General features: G+C 37.6%; 1 protein-coding gene across 5 annotated transcripts in view; it reads left to right on the forward strand.

The window, feature by feature from the left end:
* Positions 1-18,750, forward strand: part of LOC101678481 (phospholipid-transporting ATPase IB-like) — a 231,800-nt gene that overhangs the window by 86,310 nt on the left and 126,740 nt on the right. For 4 of the 5 annotated variants that reach the window (XM_045069635.1, XM_045069633.1, XM_045069637.1 and 1 more), the window contains 7 exons: positions 5,719-5,807; positions 6,071-6,112; positions 6,883-6,958; positions 7,947-8,052; positions 8,519-8,616; positions 9,804-9,853; positions 12,518-12,587. In XM_045069635.1, coding sequence (XP_044925570.1) covers positions 5,719-5,807; positions 6,071-6,112; positions 6,883-6,958; positions 7,947-8,052; positions 8,519-8,616; positions 9,804-9,853; positions 12,518-12,587 — 531 coding nt within the window. The remainder of the gene's footprint in view (positions 1-5,718; positions 5,808-6,070; positions 6,113-6,882; positions 6,959-7,946; positions 8,053-8,518; positions 8,617-9,803; positions 9,854-12,517; positions 12,588-18,750) is intronic. The other variant, XM_045069634.1, reaches the window with a different exon arrangement.

An 18,750-nucleotide genomic window follows, 5' to 3' on the forward strand; every position in this document is an offset into this window, starting at 1 on the left:
GGGGACCTGTCAATGGGGGCTATGCTTCTGCTTCTCTATGGCAGATGACCTATAAGAAAGCATTTGAAACCTGCTGCAAAATTTCACACCTGCCTCACCCTCAGGTGTACCCTCAGGCCTTTAGTCCCTATAGTACACTAGAAAAGGGCAGAAATGATGCCATGTAACCAACAGAAAGTTGGTTACCTTCTAAATGGCAGTGGCACTGTTACAAGTATAAACTGTTTTTAAAAGCTCCTGGTTATTTGTCAATTATACCAGAGAATAGCTGGAAAAACCCAACTAACTCCCACAGTTGGGTGGGACCTGAAAGGAGGAAGACTAATGATTGTTAAATTTTGTAATTATTTTTTGCTCTTAATATTTTTTTACAAGATTATAATTTATAATATACATAGTATATATATTATAATTATAATTTCCCTTTGCTCAATTAATTAGAGGCAATATGTAAATTATGGTAGAAGCAGAATTTTGGAGTTAAGCTTCTGGAGAGTAAACCCTGACAAGCAATGTTACCATGATCTGTAAGTCAGGTGTGATCATCACATCTACTTCAGAAAGCTATTATGAGGATTGAATAATATAATGTATTTGTGATATACTCAGCACAGTGCCTAGTATGAAGAAGGGATTTGACTAATGCTAATAATTCTAACCAGTAATTTGCATGTATGCTTTCTAATTTAGGGTCACATTGTATGGTATCATTTGAATAGTGACTTCTCAGTAAATATTTATTTTAGGAGATTTTTGGTGCCTGGAAATGTATGATCTGACAACATGAACATATTTTTACTTTGGACAACTAAAGGTGAAGGAGGATGGAATCATTAGCATTCTAGATTCTGCTCATGAATATCTGATTACTTGCTAATCCTTTAAACATATGTTTTCTGTTGACAGTTGGGAAAAGAGCACTTTATCTACCTCATGTAGTCCATTGACTCTAGCCTCTTTAGGGTAGTAATTAAATATAATAAAAGTGGGTGTGGAACTCAAACTTTAAAAATTAATTATATTGTTTATGTAGGTAAGACATAAAGATAAGGGCAGAAATCAATGAAATTGAAAAGAGAAGACCACAGAGGGTTTACTATTCAGAATATGTTAAAAAACTAAAATTTGACAGCAAAACCACAAATAACCTAATTCCAGAATTGGCAAGGGATTTTAATAGGCATTTCTCCAAAGGATATATATGTATAAATGGACAATAAGCAGATGAAAAGGTGGTCAACATGACTAATCTTTAGGGAAATGCAAATCAAAGCCACATTGAGACACCACTTCACGCCCACTAGGACAGCTACTATAAAACAATAATAACAACATAGAACAACAAGTGTTCTTGAGGTCATGGAGAAATGGAACCCTGGTGCACTACTGGTGAAAATCAAGTGATACAGTCACTGTGGAAAACAGTATGGTGAAAATTCAAAAAATTAGACCAAGGATCACCATATGTTCCAGCAATTTCACTTTTGGATATTTTCATGAAAGAATTGAAAGAAGGAACTCAACAAGTTATTGTACACAGATGTTCTTAGCAGAATTATTCACAATAGCCAAATGGTGGAAACAGAGGAGATGTCCATCAATAGCTACGTGGTTAAACAAAATGCGGTAGATACATAAAATGGAGTATTATTCAGCCCTGAAAATGACTGAAATTCAGAAACATGCTACAACATGCCATTAAATGGAACATGCCAGACAGAAAAGGACAAATAGTAGATTCCACTTATCTGAGGTACCTGGAATAGTCAGACTCATAGAGACAGAAAGCAGCATAGTGGTTACCTGGGGCTGTGGGATAGGAGAGAATGAAGAGGTACTGTATTGTTGAGCTGGTAGGAATTTCAGTTTGGGATGATAAAAAAGTTCTGGAGATGGATGGTGGTGATGGTTGCACAATTATGTGAATTTTTGAATAACAATTAAAAATGGCTAAAATGGTAAATTTTATCTATGTACATTTTATCACAATAATAAATGCTTTAACACTGCTTCTTTTCCTTTTTTATTGAGGTATAATTGACACATGTGATTATATTAGCTTCAGGTGTATACAACATAGTGGTTTGATGTTTGTAAATATTGCAAAATGACCACGATACATCTAGTTAACATCGTCACCATAGCTGTTTACAGAGTTCTGGTGATGAGAACTTGAATTTGCAATATAGCATTTTTTTGGAACATGCTCTAATTACCAATCCCCCCCCATGCTATCCATTATATCCTCAGGATTTAGTTTATAACTGGAAGTTTGTACCTTTCAGCCCCCTTCACCCATTTTGCTCACCCAGCACTTCTGTCTCTGGCAACCACTGATCTGTTCTCTGTAGCTATGAGTTATTTTTCTTTTTCAGATGGCACATGTGAGATCATGTGGTATTTGTCTTTCTTTGTCTGACTTATTTCAGAGAACATAATGCTCTCAAAGTCTTTTCATGTTATACAAACAGCAAGATTTCCTTCTTTCTTGTGCCTGAATTTTGTGTGTGTGTGTGTGTGTGTGTGTGTGTATTATTATGTATCATTATATTACATATACACCACATTTTCTTTAGTCATCTGGTGACAGACACTTAGGTTGTTTCATCTTGGCTTTTGTAGATAATGCTGCCATGAACATGGGGATGCTTATATTTTTTCAAATTAGTTTTTTCATTTTCTTCAGATAAATAACCAGAAGTGGAATTGCTGGTAGTTCTATTTTTAATTTTTTGAGGAGATTCCATGTTATTTTCTGTAGTGGTTGTCTCAATTTATATTCCTACCAGCAGTGCATCAAGGGTTGCTTTTCCCCACATCTCACCAACACTCGTTATTTTTTGTCTTTTGGTAATCACCATTCTAACAGGTGTGAAAGTGATATCTCATTATGGTTTTATTTTGCATTTCTCTGGGGTTTAGTGATGCTGAGCATCTTTTCATGTGTCTGTTGGCCATTTGTCTTCTTTGGAAAAATGTCTATTGAGATGCTCTCCTCATTTTTTAAATTGGATTATTTTGCTGTTGTATGAGTTCTTTATATATTTTGGATATCAACCCCCCTCCCCAAATATATGAATTGCAAATATTTTTCCCATTCATTGTGCTATCTTTTTATTTTGTTGGTGGTTTGCTTTGCTTTGCAGAAGCTTTTTAATTTGATGTAGTCCCACTTGTTTATTTTTGCTTTTGTTGTCTTAGTTTTTAGTGTCGAATCAAAAAAGTCATCACTGAGACTGATGTCAAAGATCTTACTACCTATGTTTTCTTCTAGAAGTGTTACAGTTTCAGGTTTTTCTGTTCAAGTCTAGTCCATTTTGGGATAATTTTGTATATGGTGTAAGAAAATGGCCCAGTTTCATTTTTTTGCATGTGGTTGTCCAGTTTATTGAAGAGACTGTCATTTATTTATTGAACACCATTTTTTAAAGAGACTGTCCTTTCCCTAATGTATATTTTTGCCTCCTTTGTTGTAAATTAATTGACCAGAGATTCATTGGTTATTTATGAGCTATCTATTCTGTTCCACTCATCTATGTTTCTGTTCTTATGCCAATACCATACATTTGGATTGCCTATAGCTTTGTAATGTAGTTTGAAATCAGGAAGCATGATGCCTCCAGCTTTGTTCTTTCTCAAGATTGCTTTGGTTATTTGGGGTCTTTTGTGGTTCCATACACATTTTAGGATTGTTTGTTCTAAATCTGTGAAAAATGCCACTGGAATCTTGATAGAGGTTACACTGAATCTGTAGTTTGCTTCATGTGGAATGTACATGCATGAAAGTGGAATATCTTTTCATGTATTTGTGTATTTTTCACTTTCTTTCATGAGTATATTGGTCTTTCCCTTGATTAAATTTATTCCTAGGTATTTTGTTATTTTTGATACAGTTGTAAATGGAATTGTTAATTTCTCTTTTTCTGATAGTTCATTATTAATGTATAGATAGGCAATATTATACTATACGTTAACTGGCTAGGATTTAGATAAAAATTTGAAAAAAAAATTAAAATAAAAAGAGTGAACTGTAATGTAAACTGTGGACTTTGGTAAGAGTGGTAAGGTGGTGTTGTTTTATTGACTGTAACAGATGTACCAGTCTAGGGCAGGATGTCACTTAGTGGGGGAGGCTATGCATGTGTTGGAGCAGAAGATAGATGAAAACGCTCTCCTTTCCACTCAGTTTTGCTGTGAATCTAAAACTGCTCTAAAAAATAAAGTTTATTTTTAAAAAGTTCAAAAATTAAAAAATAAAATAAAGAGAAACAAAATCAATCGATTTCTGTATGTTGACTTTATATTCTTCAACTTTACTGAATCCTTAATTCTAACAGGTTGTTGGTGCAGTCTTTAAAATTTTTGATATGTAAGGGCACCTGGGTGGCTCAGTGGGTTAAGCCGCTGCCTTTGGCTCAGGTCATGATCTCAGGGTCCTGGGATTGAGTCCCGCATTGGGCTCTCTGCTCAGCGGGGAGCCTGCTTCCTCATCTCTCTCTCTCTCTGCCTGCCTCTCTGCCTACTTGTGATCTCTCTCTGTCAAGTAAATAAATAAATAATCTTAAAAAAATTTTTTGATATGTAAAATGTCATCTGAAAATAGTGACAGTTTTACTTCTTCCCTTTTAATTTGAATGCTTTTTATTTTTCTTGCCTAATTGTTCTGGCGAGGATTTCCAATGCTATGTTGAATAAAGTGGTGAGAGGAGGCACCCTTTCTTGCTTCTGATCTTAGAGGAAAAGCTTTCAGCTTTTCCCCATTGACCTTGGTGTTAGCTGCAGGCTTGTCATATTGGCCTTTATGTTGAAATTTGTTCCTTTAATCCCACTTACTTGAGGTTTTTTCTTAATCATAAATGGATATTGAATCTTATGAAATGCTTTTTCTGCTTCTATTGAAACGGTCTTATGATACTTATCCTTTATTTTGTTAACGTGGTAAATCACATTGATTATTTTTATATCCCTGGAATAAATTCCACTTGATTATGTTGTGTGATCCTTTCAATGTACTGTTGAATTTGATCTGCTAGTATTTTGTTTGTTTGATTGTTTTAGAGATTTTATTTATTTGACAGAGAGAGAGAGCGAGAACAAGCAAAGGGAGAGGCAGGTAGAGGGAGAAGCAGGCTTTCTGCTGAGCAGAGTACCCGATGCGGGACTCGAACCCAGGACCTGGGGATCATGATCTGTACTGAAGGTAGCTGCTTAACTGACTGAGCCACACAGGCCCCCCCCCCAATTTGCTAATATATGTTGAGTATTGTTGAGTATTTTTGCATCTGTGTTTGTCAGGGATATTGGCCTGTGTTTTGTTTTTTTCCCTTGTGGTATCTTTGTTTGGTTTTGGGGGTATGTGTGTGTCTATGTATCCATCTATATGGATATCCATCTATATGGAAACTTAATGTTTTCTAGAGATTTTTGATGAGATTTCTTGTGGCCAAAAAAAAATGAATTGGACTTCTGATTTTCTTAGGTTTGATGGCTTGAAATTTATTTTGCATATTAACAGAATTTTATCTGTAACATAAAACAAAAGAGAATCTCTGAAAGAAGTATAAATATTAAAGGTAGAATTCTTATAAAGTGAACTTCTGGTTTTCTAAAAGTTCAAAGATTTTGAGGATTTGAAGAGAAAGAACTTGACTTTGTCTTTGCTCTCTAAATATATTTTATATTTATGTTGTTTATCATGTTGTTTTTTTCTTTGTTTAGGTAAAATACTTATTTTCTGATAAAACAGGAACCCTCACTTGCAATATTATGACATTTAAGAAGTGTACCATTGCAGGTATAATTTATGGGTAAGTGTTCTTATTGCCATGCTCTGTTGAAAATTCTCATTTCTGTCTTAACTAGTAAGCATTTATTTACTTCAAAACTTATACGCATGTCTAATAACGTAGCTGTATCTAAATGAGAATAAAAGTTAATATGACCTAAATGAAAATTTGCAGTTCTTAAACAAATATGGTTTATATCTGCTTTTATGCATGGTTGGAATTCCTAAAGCATTTTATATCTATAATCTTAAACCAGTATATTTTCCTCCCTCATTTTCCATCAGAAATCAGTCAGAGAAAAGTGATACCGATATCCGAAAATTAAGGTAAGTAGACAACATTCTCTTCTATTCTGCCCATGTTCCTTTCTCCCTGCAGTGGAACTTTTCTCAGTACCGGAGTTCTGATATACAACACAGCTGTCCCTTGTCCAGACCTCCAAAGGCAGTTCCCAGAGATCTCTCCTGGGTAGACCTTTCCCACGTGATACTCAAAGAACCCAGAATCCAGGCTTTGATTTGTTTCTTTTATAGTTACTGTCTTAAATTCTGTATAACTATATGGGATTCAACACAAATTTAGGCATTTTCTAGTGCCATTTTGCAAGTTGAGCCCTGAGAGAATTATAATTTGACAGAACTTTAAATATTTACTATACAGTTTTTACCCTTGAAAAACAGGGAACTAGGGGTGCTGACACTCTCCTTGTGGCTTACAATCCATGTATAGTTTTTACCTCCTAATTAACTACTAAAAGCCTACTACTGTCGGACCAGAAGCCTTACCGATAATAGAAACAGTTGATTAACACACATTTTGTATATGTGTTATATACTGTGCTCTTACAATAAAGCTAGAGAAAAGAAAATGGTCTTAAGAAAATTACAAGGAAGACAAAATACATTGTATGAGAAAAATCTATCTGTAAGTGGATGTGCACAGTTGATATCCATGTTGTTTAAGGGTCAGTGGTTGCTCTGTAGACTTTATAGTGTAACTTACTGAACACAGAACAAGGGGCTGTGAGTCCCTTTGATTGCTCACTGGCCCCCATCAGGAATTTTTGTTACAGTGAATTTTCTCTGTTCTTCCTCAGTCTGTCACCCTCTGTCATCACAGAGTCCTGTGAATTTAATGACCCAAGATTATTGTACAACTTTGAAAATGGCCACGTAAGTCTGCTATTTCACTCAAAGTCAACAATAACTTTCAAATATACATGGTTTATTAAAAGGTATAATTTTCTGGGGTAGGGAAGAGTCTTGAATTTTTTTTTTTTTAATGTTAATAGCAGATTTCATACTGATGTGAGGAGGGGTGTGCTAAACTTGTTAGTGTGAATGAATCCAAACATTAAAAAAGAACATTTTATTGTGTGGCAATCTGTGTAAGAAAATCTCTAAGTGTTTCTAAGCTATTTGAGTCTATTGTATGTTACCAATACCTTCACTTACCAGTTATAAGATACTGATCTACTTGATCTGAAATCTTGGTCTTCTCAAAACAAAAAGCAATCTTTTAAAACATAAAGCTGTACATGCCCTTCCTTTGCTTAAAAACCTTCAGGGGACTGGCACCCCTCCTCCCCCAAGATAAAATCCTAATTCATTACTGTGACTTTCTTTCCAACCTCATTCTGTGTCCTTGTTCACCTTGCTCAAGATGCTGGAGTGACACTTGTCTTGAAGTTCACAAACGATGGTTTCTGACTTGAGGGCCTTTGAAAGTGCTCTTCCTTTTGCCTAGTATGTACCACAGTCACATGTCGGTGACCACAGCTAACTAACACTTCCATTCAGGTCTTAAATTAGATATTATCTCCTTGATGTATTCTCTTTCCTCTTGATCACCTCCGTAAAATAGGCCCCTCTTCTCTCTGTGATAACCCCCATTTGTTTCCTCCAGCTTTGAGAAAACCCATTTCCCCAGAGAGAATAGAAGCTCCGAGAGAGCCAGGTCCTCTTCTTCACCGAGGTCTCTCTCTGCTTTGGGATCTGCACTCCAAAGACGTTTGAGTGCGTGATCTGGTTTGTAGTCAGTGTCTGACTCTGTGTATCTAAGGTGAAACCACAGTTGATAGGAGTCACAGACTGTATGTAACTCTTATGTCACTGGTGCTGGAAGAGACTCACTAGCTCTGTGCCTTTTTTTTTTTTATAGCCCACGAAAGATTATATAAAGGAATTTCTTACCCTGTTGTGTGTGTGCCACACTGTTGTTCCTGAGAGAGACGGGAATAACATAATCTACCAGGCTTCCTCCCCAGGTAGGTGCGTGCCCTCCGAGAGCTCCGTGCAGGGGATGAGCCTTGAGAAGATGCCATGCTGCTGCCATGCTGCCGCTGATTCCCAGGTGGCTCCTGTGTTGCTCCTTCCTGTTGAAGACTGCCATAAGGAGGCTGGTGGGGAGGGCTCTCTGAGCTGGGGTTCAATAGAACATTTACTTATACCCAGGAATGTGGAAGGGGGCAGATTAAGATGCTGCAACATGTCGTGGAGATTCCATGAATGGCTTGTAGAAGAAAAACCAAATGAGTACTAAGAAAGAAATGTATCTTAGCCACACTGAAAGAGGCCTGTTTAACCAAATTTCCTCTTTTATGAATGCTTTCTGGTACCATTTGGATTAAAAAAAGCCAAGTTAAAAAAAAAGTGGTATTTTAGTGCTGGAGAACAGAAATCTTTTAAATTAAATTTGGTATTAATGTATTTGCTCAATCTCCGTTAATACAGACTTCTTATTGACAGATGAAGCAGCTTTAGTGAAAGGAATGAAGAACCTTGGCTTTGTTTTTACTGCAAGAACGCCAACCTCTGTCACCATAGAAGTCGTGAGTAGCGTCTTATGTACTTGGTCATGCCTTCCACGCCCCTTCCAGAGAGACACAAGTAGAGTAGCTGAGTGCAGGAGCTCTGGAATCACAGTGCCTGGGATTCCCATGTGGTCCCACACCTTCCCAGCCAGGTTCTCAGGCATGTTCCTCAACTCCTGTGTTTGCCCCAGTCTTCTCATCATGCATGTCATAGGGTTTTTTGCAAGGATTAAATGAATTAATATGTGTAACGTATTCGGAATTAGTGCTTGGAGCAGAGAGGGTACTCAATAAAAGTGAGCTATTTAAAGAACTTAGCATCATCAGATCTTCAAGAAATATACTATTCTTTAATGGAAAATTGGAATTTTTCAAACTATTTTTTGGTGAGTTCGTTATATTGATTTATTCCTTACATGTAATATATATTCCGCATGTATTTTTCTTGTTTTGTCTTGGTGACCATTCACCGCAAGCCTTTGATATGATGGGGAAGAATTGAAGCAATGTGAACTTGGTGCCCAACACACTAATTTTTTTTTCTAGTGATAATGCAGTGGTTAGGGATGTCTACTGGACATTCAGTCCTAGCAGAATGGACTGACTGATTCATCTTTATATCTGTAGTACGTGTCACATGGACAACTCTCAAATTATTTGAAGTTCTGAATTGTTTTATTGGTGAATTGATCATGGCTACAGGAAGTCAAAAGGCTGTAACTGGAAAAATTTGGAAAATAATGCAGGTTTTATTGATACAGAATTTTATAGCATGCCTTCTCTTTCCCTGTTGACCTCTTCAAATTATCTAAGGATTAAGGATTTTTTTGATCTGTGCAATTTTATGAAAAGACTTGTTTTTCCATTTCTGTTGATTGCCTTGCTTACCCCATATAGCCTTGCAACATGAGAGTCTTCATAAGATGTTTCTAGTAGTGCTGACTTTTTATTGAGAAGGGATGTTTTAGTCTTAAATCTGCACTGTAAGAAGCATTTTTGCGGAGTTCTCCGTTTGCAAACAATATTCTTGCCAGAAGAGGGCACCATCATTTCATCAGGTTTGCAAGGAAATTTGTATTCTGAAAAAGATGTTAGCTTTAGGGGAGGTAAAACTTGTTTCTGATTGGAAGAAGGAGCTCTTTTGCAGGATGAGTACTATTTATTCCCCACCTTGGGTAAGAAGTTGTTGTCTTATCTTCCTATAGATGGGAGAAAACTTCACCTTTGAAATTCTTAATATCCTGGAGTTTTCTAGGTAAGATACCTTTTCATTCTGTTCATGTATCCCTCAGAGCTCCTTCTGTGACTCCTCAGTTGAGATCTGGTAATGCAAATCAAAAATTTAATATAGAATCACAAAATTCTAGTTACTTCTATCCACTCTTTAATCTGAGCCTGGTGCTCACTTCTTCGGCCATCATTAGGCCAAATCCCTTTTTGTAGCTGAGAGGAGGTCCTATACCTCTCCTTCCCAGCCCTTGTCAGAGTCAGACTTGAGGTTTATGTCTGGGTTACTACTTAGTGACTGTGTTGCCAACTGGACTCTCAGTTCCAGGAGGGTAGGAGTCAACTTCTGTGGAAGTAAGTGCTCAATACATATTTGATGAATCGATGAATATTGGACATTATTTTTCCAAATAAACCCAAAACTATTTCTTTAAAAAGAGATAGTGAATTAATTCCCCCCCCCCCACCTCCCCTGCAAAGGAAACAGTGTGTCCAAATCCTTCTCTCTCTGTAGACTTCAGAGGGCCTTCTGGTCCAGCCTCTGTGCCTGGTCCTCAAAACCTAGCTTGGGGATATTGTTGATGATTTTATGTTCATTGCCCTGTTTTGAAGGCTTGCAAAGTCTCATCTCTTACACCACCTGAGCATTTCTAATGTAGAATCTGAAAAATGAGAAAAGGAAATGCTAGAAAATTAGAAAAGGAATAATTCATTCTTTTCAAAGCCAGATGATTTTTTAAAGATTTATTTATTTATTTATTTATTTATTTATTTATTTGACAGAAATAGAGAGAGAGAAATCACAAGTAGGGAGAGAGGCAGGCAGAGAGAGATGGGGAAGCAGGCTCCCTGCTGAGCAGAGAGCCTGATGTGGGCCTCCATCCCAGGATCCTGAGATCATGACCTGAGCCGAAGGCGGAGGCTTAACCCACTGAGCCACCCACGGGCCCCAAAGCCAGATGATTTTTTAAATCATATATTTTTAAAGCCTTGTTGGCCAATGACATCTTAAAAAAATAAACAAATAAAAGAAGCTTTGGCCCTCAGTAAAGTTGTTGTCAACTTCTCCTCTCTCTAGGAAAGCTTTTTCTAAAAAAATTTTTTTAAATTATTTTAATTAACATTGTATTATTTGCCCCAGGGGTACAGGTCTGTAAATCATCAGGCTTACACTCTTCACAGCACTCACCACAGCACACACCTTCCCAAATGTCCGTCACCCAGCCACCCTATCCCTGGCCTCCAACCCTCAGCTGCCCTCAGTTTGTTTTGTGAGATTAAGAATGTCTTATGGTTTGTCTCCCTCCCAATCCCATCTTGTTAAAAAAAAATTTTTTTTTTAATGATAAAATGTATTTTTCATGTTCATTTTAGCTTTCCCCACTACTGGAACACTCATTTCCTGTTCTTAGAATATGAGCTCCAGCTACATGACACTTAAATGACTCAGTTGGCTTAGTAGTGTTCTAACAGTGAAGTAGTTAAAGCAATTGCTAGTCCCCATCCATCCCTTTTGACAAGTACTTTCTAGCTCAAGTGCTCAGGTGCAGGACTACTCACTGAGATCCTCTTTGGATTGTACACAATAGAGGGTTGTGGGATATGATGACTATCTGAGAAGGTGACAGTTGGTTTGGGTCTCTTAAAGAGTGGGTATAGGCCATGGAGAGCCATCCAAGGGTTATGATAGGGGAAGAGCAAGATGAGGAAAAAGGAAAAAAAACCCAAAACCTATTTTGGCCAGTTTACTTTGGCAATGTGTGGGATAAGGTGGAGAGGGGAGATCTTGAAGGCTATTTGGGTTGCTAACTCAGGAATAAAAGCAATGAGTTTAAGTTCTGTCTACCATAATAAAAAACAAGAGCAAAACAACAACAAAAAATCTAGAGGACGTTGAGAAAGAACTATGCATAAAAATAACTATACATAAAAATAACAAACCAGCAGTTTAACATCTCTGTGCAGCAGAATGCGGACAGGAAGGTCTAATTCACAGAGATGTGGTGAGGACTGAAAAATATATGACCAGGGCTGCTTTCCTCTTTCTTCATCAGTTCTTAGGAGATTACGTTATATATGTGCTACATGTATATATAATTTATGTCTCCTGTGTGTAATACATGATAAATGTATGATATATATGTATTATGTAACATAAATACAGAAATATTAATCTAAAACATTATACCAGTATATAATATATACTGTATATAATATGTAAGTAACGTATATTATATATCTATGCCAATAAATTTCAATGGAAGAAAAGGAAAGTGAGAAATAGTAGTAGTAGAGGGGGAACACTTGTATTAGAGTCTCCGTTAAAAGGGTGCCGAGTGGCTCAGTTGGTTAAGAGGTTAAGTGTCTGCCTTCAGCTCAGATCTTGGTCCTGGGATGGAGCCCTGCATTGGGCTCCCTGCTCTGTGGGGAGCCTGCTACTCTCCCTGCTTGTGCTCACTCTCTCTCTCTCTGTCAAAAAAATAAATAAATAAAATCTTCTTTTTAAAAAGAATCTCAGTTTTAGAAGGTAAGTAAAGAAAATGGAAAAGGAGACTGACCAGAAACACATTGGCCTTTTCACTGATGGTCAGCTGAGGACTTTGAGAATTCTTGTAACTTGATTCTGTGTGTGTGTGTTGGCACCATGTACTGAGAAACACAGAAGCTAATAATACACTTCATACTGTTTTAGTAATAGAAAAAGGATGTCTGTCATTGTCCGAACTCCTACAGGAAATCTCCGTCTCTACTGCAAAGGGGCTGTAAGTACCGGGATTCACTACTCATATTAACTCCTCCCCTCCGTTTCAACAACTTGTAGAAGCCTTTTGCAACTTCACAATATTTCAAAATGTTGTCACTGTGTGTCTGCTCTTGCCCCTGGTGGTTGACAGAATTATCCAAGACTTAAACAGAGTCACTCCAAAGCTTCCCCAACAGTCAAGCCCATTGAAACTTATGGTGGTTCACACCAGAGTGTTTATTAAACTTTAATGTCAGTGAAAAATTTGTTGTCTCTCAGTCATTCCATGGAGAACTCATGATTAGACTGTTGAGGCCAAGTGTTCATAGCAGGAATTCTGGTCCCAGGTACCAGACCAAAGTCCTTGGGTTTGGTGAATCTTGGGAAATTGTTTTACTTCTGTAAAAGCTTTTCTTAAGCACTTGCATATTTATTCACAGCCATAGGCACTTAAAAGAAAAATGGCTTTATTTGGGTAAAAGCGACATAAAATAAATTTCACATATTTTAAAGGTACATTTTGGTAAGTTTTGATACCAATCTGCTTTTTGTCTCTATAGACTCATTTGCATTTTCTAAATTTTATATAAAGTCAGTAGGATATATGGTTTTTTGTCTGGCTTCTTTTCCTCATAATTATTTTAAAATTCATTCATGTTGTAGCTCACATTAATAGTTCATTTCTTCATTTTGTTGAGTGATACCGTGTTGAAAGGATGTATCGATTTGCTCATTGATATGTGCTTATGGACATCTTGTTTACAGTTTCATCTACTACAAACAGTGCTCCTATAAACATTTGTATACATGTTCTTTTTTTTTTCTTTTTTTTGATATTTTGTTTTTTTATTTATTTATTTTCAGAAAAACAGTATTCATTATTTTTTCACCACACCCAGTCTCCATGCAATCCGTGCCCTCTATAATACCCACCACCTGGTACCCCAACCTCCCACCACTTCAAACCCCGCCACTTCAAACCCCTCAGATTGTTTTTCAGAGTCCATAGTCTCTCATGATTCACCTCCCCTTCCAATTTACCCCAACTCCCTTCTCCTCTCTAACTCCCCATGTCCTCCATACTATTTGTTATGCTCCACAAATAAGAGAAACCATAAGATAATTGACTCTCTCTGCTTGACTTATTTCACTCAGCATAATCTCTTCCAGTCCCATCCATGTTGCTACAAAAGTTGTGTATTCATCCTTTCTGATGGAGGCATAATACTCCATAGTGTATATGGACCACATCTTCCTTATCCATTCGTCCATTGAAGGGCATCTTGGTTCTTTCCATAGTTGGGCGACCGTGGTCATTGCTGCTATAAACATTGGGGTCCAGATGGCCCTTCTTTTCACGACATCTGTATCTTTGGGGTAAATACCCAGGAGTGCAATTGCAGGTTCATAGGGAAGTTCTATTTTTAATTTCTTGAGGAATCTCCACACTGTTCTCCAGAGAGGCTGCACCAACTTGCATTTCCACCAACAGTGTAAGAGGGTTCCCCTTTCTCCCCATCCCCTCCAACACATGTTGTTTCCTGTTTTGTTAATTTTGGCCATTCTAACTGGTGTAAGGTGATATCTCAATGTGGTTTTAATTTGAATCTTCCTGAGAGCTAGTGATGATGAACATTTTTTCATGTGTCTGATAGCCATTTGTATGTCTTCATTGGAGAAGTGTCTGTTCGTATCTTCTGCCCATTTTTTTTTATGATTATCTGTTTTGTGTGTGTTGAGTTTGAGGAGTTCTTTATAGATCCTGGATATCAACCTTTTGTCTGTACTGTCATTTGCAAATACCTTCTCCCATTCCGTGGGTTGCCTCTTTGTTTTCTTGACTGTTTCCTTTGCTGTGCAGAAGCTTTTGATTTTGATGAAGTCCCAAAAGTTTATTTTCGCTTTTGTTTCCTTTGCCTTTGGAGACATATCTTGAAAGAAGTTGCTGTGGCTGATATCGAAGAGATTACTGCCTATGTTCTCCTCTAGGATTCTGATGGATTCCTGTTTCACATTGAGGTCTTTTATCCATTTTGAGTTTATCTTTGTGTACGGTGTAAGAGAATGGTCGAGTTTCATTCTTCTTATAGCTGTCCAGTTTTCCCAGCACCATTTATTGAAGAGACTGTCTTTTTTTCTACTGTATATTTTTTCCTGTTTTGTCGAAGATTAATCGACCATAGAGTTGAGGGTCCATATCTGGGCTCTCTACTCTGTTCCACTGGTCTATGTGTCTGTTTTTATGTCAGTACCATGCTGTCTTGGTGATCACAGCTTTGTAGTAAAGCTTGAAATCAGGTAACGTGATGCCCCCAGCTTTATTTTTGTTTTTCAACATTTTCTTAGCGATTCAGGGTCTCTTCTGATTCCATACAAATTTTTGGATTATTTGCTCCAGCTCTTTGAAGAATACCGGTGGAATTTTGATTGGAATGGCATTAAAATTATATATTGCTCTAGGCAATATAGACATTTTAACAATGTTTATTCTTCTAATCCAAGAGCATGGAATGGTCTTCCATCTTTTTGTGTCTTCTTCAATTTCTTTCATGAGTGTTCTGTAGTTCCTTGAATACAGATCCTTTACCTCTTTTGTTAGATTTATTCCCAGGTATCAAAGCTTAGGCTTTGAAACAATGGCGCGGGTCAAAGAGCACCAGCCGGGCCTTTGTAACTGTCTCAGGGGAGCATGAGGGACATGCGGGCGTATCTCAGGCTTTGTAGCTGGGCTCCCACGTTCTGCCTCACAGGAGCTAGAACCCACGCAATCTCGGGCGCGCTGGTGGCTTAGGGACCAAGACCTGGTTTCTCCGCCGCACACTCTCTGCCTCAGAGCTGGGGAGGCTGTCCTGGGACCGAGGACTTAAGCCCCTGTCCCTAGCCGCCCCAATACCCACAATTCCCCTCCCCCCGAGATCCTTTGCTCTTTTGGAGTGCTTTCAACCAGTCTCCAAGTTAATGCTGGTACCCAGATGCAGGACACTTTCACTCGTATTGGGGTATTACTTTCCAACCGGTCACCTCTGGTGGCTCCCTCCCCCTTTTGTTTATCTTCTGATATCAGTCCACCTTCCCACTCGGCTTTACCTGCCCACTGGCGTCTTCTGCCCCTAGAGATCCAGACGTGTATAATTCTGATCTCAGTCTGATTTCATGGGTGAATGGAGTTCTTTGGTAGGTAATCAGCTCACTTTGGGGTACCGGCTGAAAAGGCACCTCCTCCTACTCCCCCGCCATCTTGTCCCCCCCTGTATACATGTTCTTGTATGGACATACAGTTTCATTTCCTTTCAATAACTATGAGCAATAAAATGACTAGGTCAATGTAAGGTGTATTTTTACTTTTTAAAAAACCACTAAACTATGGTCACATTCCTCCCAGCAATTGTCACCAACACTTGGCATGGTTAGTCTCTTTAATTTTAGCCATTTTGTAGGTGTGTATCTCATTGCGATTTTAATTTACATTTCCATACCATGACTGATGACAGCAAGCATCTTTTCCTGTGCTTATTTGCCATGTGTTGGGGGTTCCCAAGACTACCCATAGGTTTTTAACGGATCTCTGAAAGGATTCATGATTATATGCATGGCTAAGGTGTATTATAGTAATGTAGCAAGGATATACAACCACATTATAAGGGAAAAAGACACAGGCAGAGCCTGGAGGAGCTCATGTGTAGGCTTCCCATGTGTGTCACACAGGGAAAGTTTATATTAGTTCAAAGAACTGAAACCCAGCCAAGTCCATTAGACCAGCCAAGAGCCAACCTTGTAAGTGGGTCTTTCTAAGAATAGCATTCTCTGACCTGTTAATGGTAACTATTTTCTGCACACCATTCACTTATTTACTTTGGTGAAATATCTGTTTAAATATTTGGCCCTGTTTTTATAACTGTGTTTCTTTGTATTGAGTTTTGACATTTCTTCGTTAACTTTTGGATATAAGTCCCTTATCAGATACATGATCTACAAATATCTGTGGCTGTTTTTCATTCTTCCAACAGTGTCTCTGAAGAACAGAAATTTATAATTTTGATGAAGTCTAATTTAACAGTTTGTTCCTTTATGGGTCATGCTTTTAGTGTCTTAGCTAACAAATCGTTGTCTAATTCAAGGTCACAAAGATTTTCTCCTGCTTTTATAGTTTTAGGCTTTACATTTATTTCTGGGATCCATCTTGAATGATTTTGGGAGATGGTATGAGACATGAGTAGGAGTTCATTTTTTCCAGCACCATTTATTAAACTGTTTATTTGTTCTGCACTGAATTGCACTTTTGTCAAAAATGAACTGTTCATATGTATGTGGGCTTATTTCTGGACTTTCTGTTTTCTCTCATTCTGTTGGTTATCTTTACATCAATACCATGGTGTCTTGATTATATCACTTTATAATAAGTCTTAAAATTGGATATCATTAATTCTCCAACTGTGTTCTTTTTCAAAATTGTTTTGAATATTCTGGAATTTTTGCATTTCCATGTGAATTTTATACTTTTTCTTGTAGATTTTTTTTTATTCTATTAAGGAAATTTCCTCCCAATCCTAATTTGCTGAGATTTTAAAAAATCAGTAATAGATGTTAAATTTTGTCAGATAGTTTTCTCCCCTTGATTGAGACACTATTACGATTTTTTTCTTTTGTGCCTGTTAGTATGGTAAATTATATTGAATTGATATTTTAATGTTTAAACTTTCTTGTGTTCCTGAGATAAGTCTTATTTGGTCATGATACATCATCCTTTTTTTGTATAGTTGAATTCACTTTCCTAAAGTTTTATTTAGAATTTTTGGATCTATTTTCAATATCGATAGTAATCTTTAATTTCTTTTCTTAAAATGTCTTTGTTTGATTTTTAATGTTGACCTTATAAAATTAATGGGAAAGGCTCTTTCCTTATCATTTTTCTGAAAAAGAGCATATGGAATTGATATTATTTGTTCTTTTTTTTTGTATTTTTTTTTAATTTTTTATTTTTTATAAACATATATTTTTATCCCCAGGGGTACAGGTCTGTGAATCACCAGGCTTACACACTTCACAGCACTCACCAAAGCGCATACCCTCCCCAATGTCCATAATTCCACCCCCTTCTCCCAAACCCCCTCCCCCCAGCAACCCTCAGTTTGTTTTGTGAGATTAAGAGTCACTTATGGTTTGTCTCCCTCCCAATCCCATCTTGTTTCATTTATTCTTCTCCTACCCACTTAAGCCCCCATGTTGCATCACCACTTCCTCATATCAGGGAGATCATATGATAGTTGTCTTTTTCTGCTTGACTTATTTCGCTAAGCATGATACGCTCTAGTTCCATCCATGTTGTCGCAAATGGCAAGATTTCATTTCTTTTGATGGCTGCATAGTATTCCATTGTGTATATATACGACATCTTCTTGATCCATTCATCTGTTGATGGACATCTAGGTTCTTTCCATAGTTTGGCTATTGTAGACATTGCTGCTATAAACATTCGGGTGCTTGTGCCCCTTTGGATCACTATGTTTGTATCTTTATGGTAAATACCCAATAGTGCAATTGCTGGGTCATAGGGCAGTTCTATTTTCAACATTTTGAGGAACCTCCATGCTGTTTTCCAGAGTGGCTGCACCAGCTTGCATTCCCACCAACAGTGTAGGAGGGTTCCCCTTTCTCCGCATCCTCGCCAGCATCTGTCATTTCCTGACTTGTTGATTTTAGCCATTCTGACTGGTGTGAGGTGATATCTCATTGTGGTTTTGATTTGTATTTCCCTAATGCCGAGTGATATGGAGCACTTTTTCATGTGTCTGTTGGCCATCTGGATGTCTTCTTTGCAGAAATGTCTGTTCATGTCCTCTGCCCATTTCTAGATTGGATTATTTGTTCTTTGGGTGTTGAGTTTGCTAAGTTCTTTATAGATTCTGGACACTAGTCCTTTATCTGATATGTCGTTTGCAAATATCTTCTCCCATTCTGTCAGTTGTCTTTTGATTTTGTTAACTGTTTCCTTTGCTGTGCAAAAGCTTTTGATCTTGATGAGATCCCAATAGTTCATTTTTGCCCTTGCTTCCCTTGCCTTTTGCATTGTTCCTAGGAAGATGTTGCTGCGGCTGAGGTCGAAGAGGTTGCTGCCTGTGTTCTCCTCAAGGATTTTGATGGATTCCTTTCGCACATTGATGTCCTTCATCCATTTTGAGTCT

Source organism: Mustela putorius, unplaced genomic scaffold (genome assembly GCF_011764305.1).
Source record: "Mustela putorius furo isolate JIRA1106 unplaced genomic scaffold, ASM1176430v1.1 tig00003942_pilon_pilon_pilon, whole genome shotgun sequence".
Classification (NCBI taxonomy): domain Eukaryota; kingdom Metazoa; phylum Chordata; class Mammalia; order Carnivora; family Mustelidae; genus Mustela; species Mustela putorius.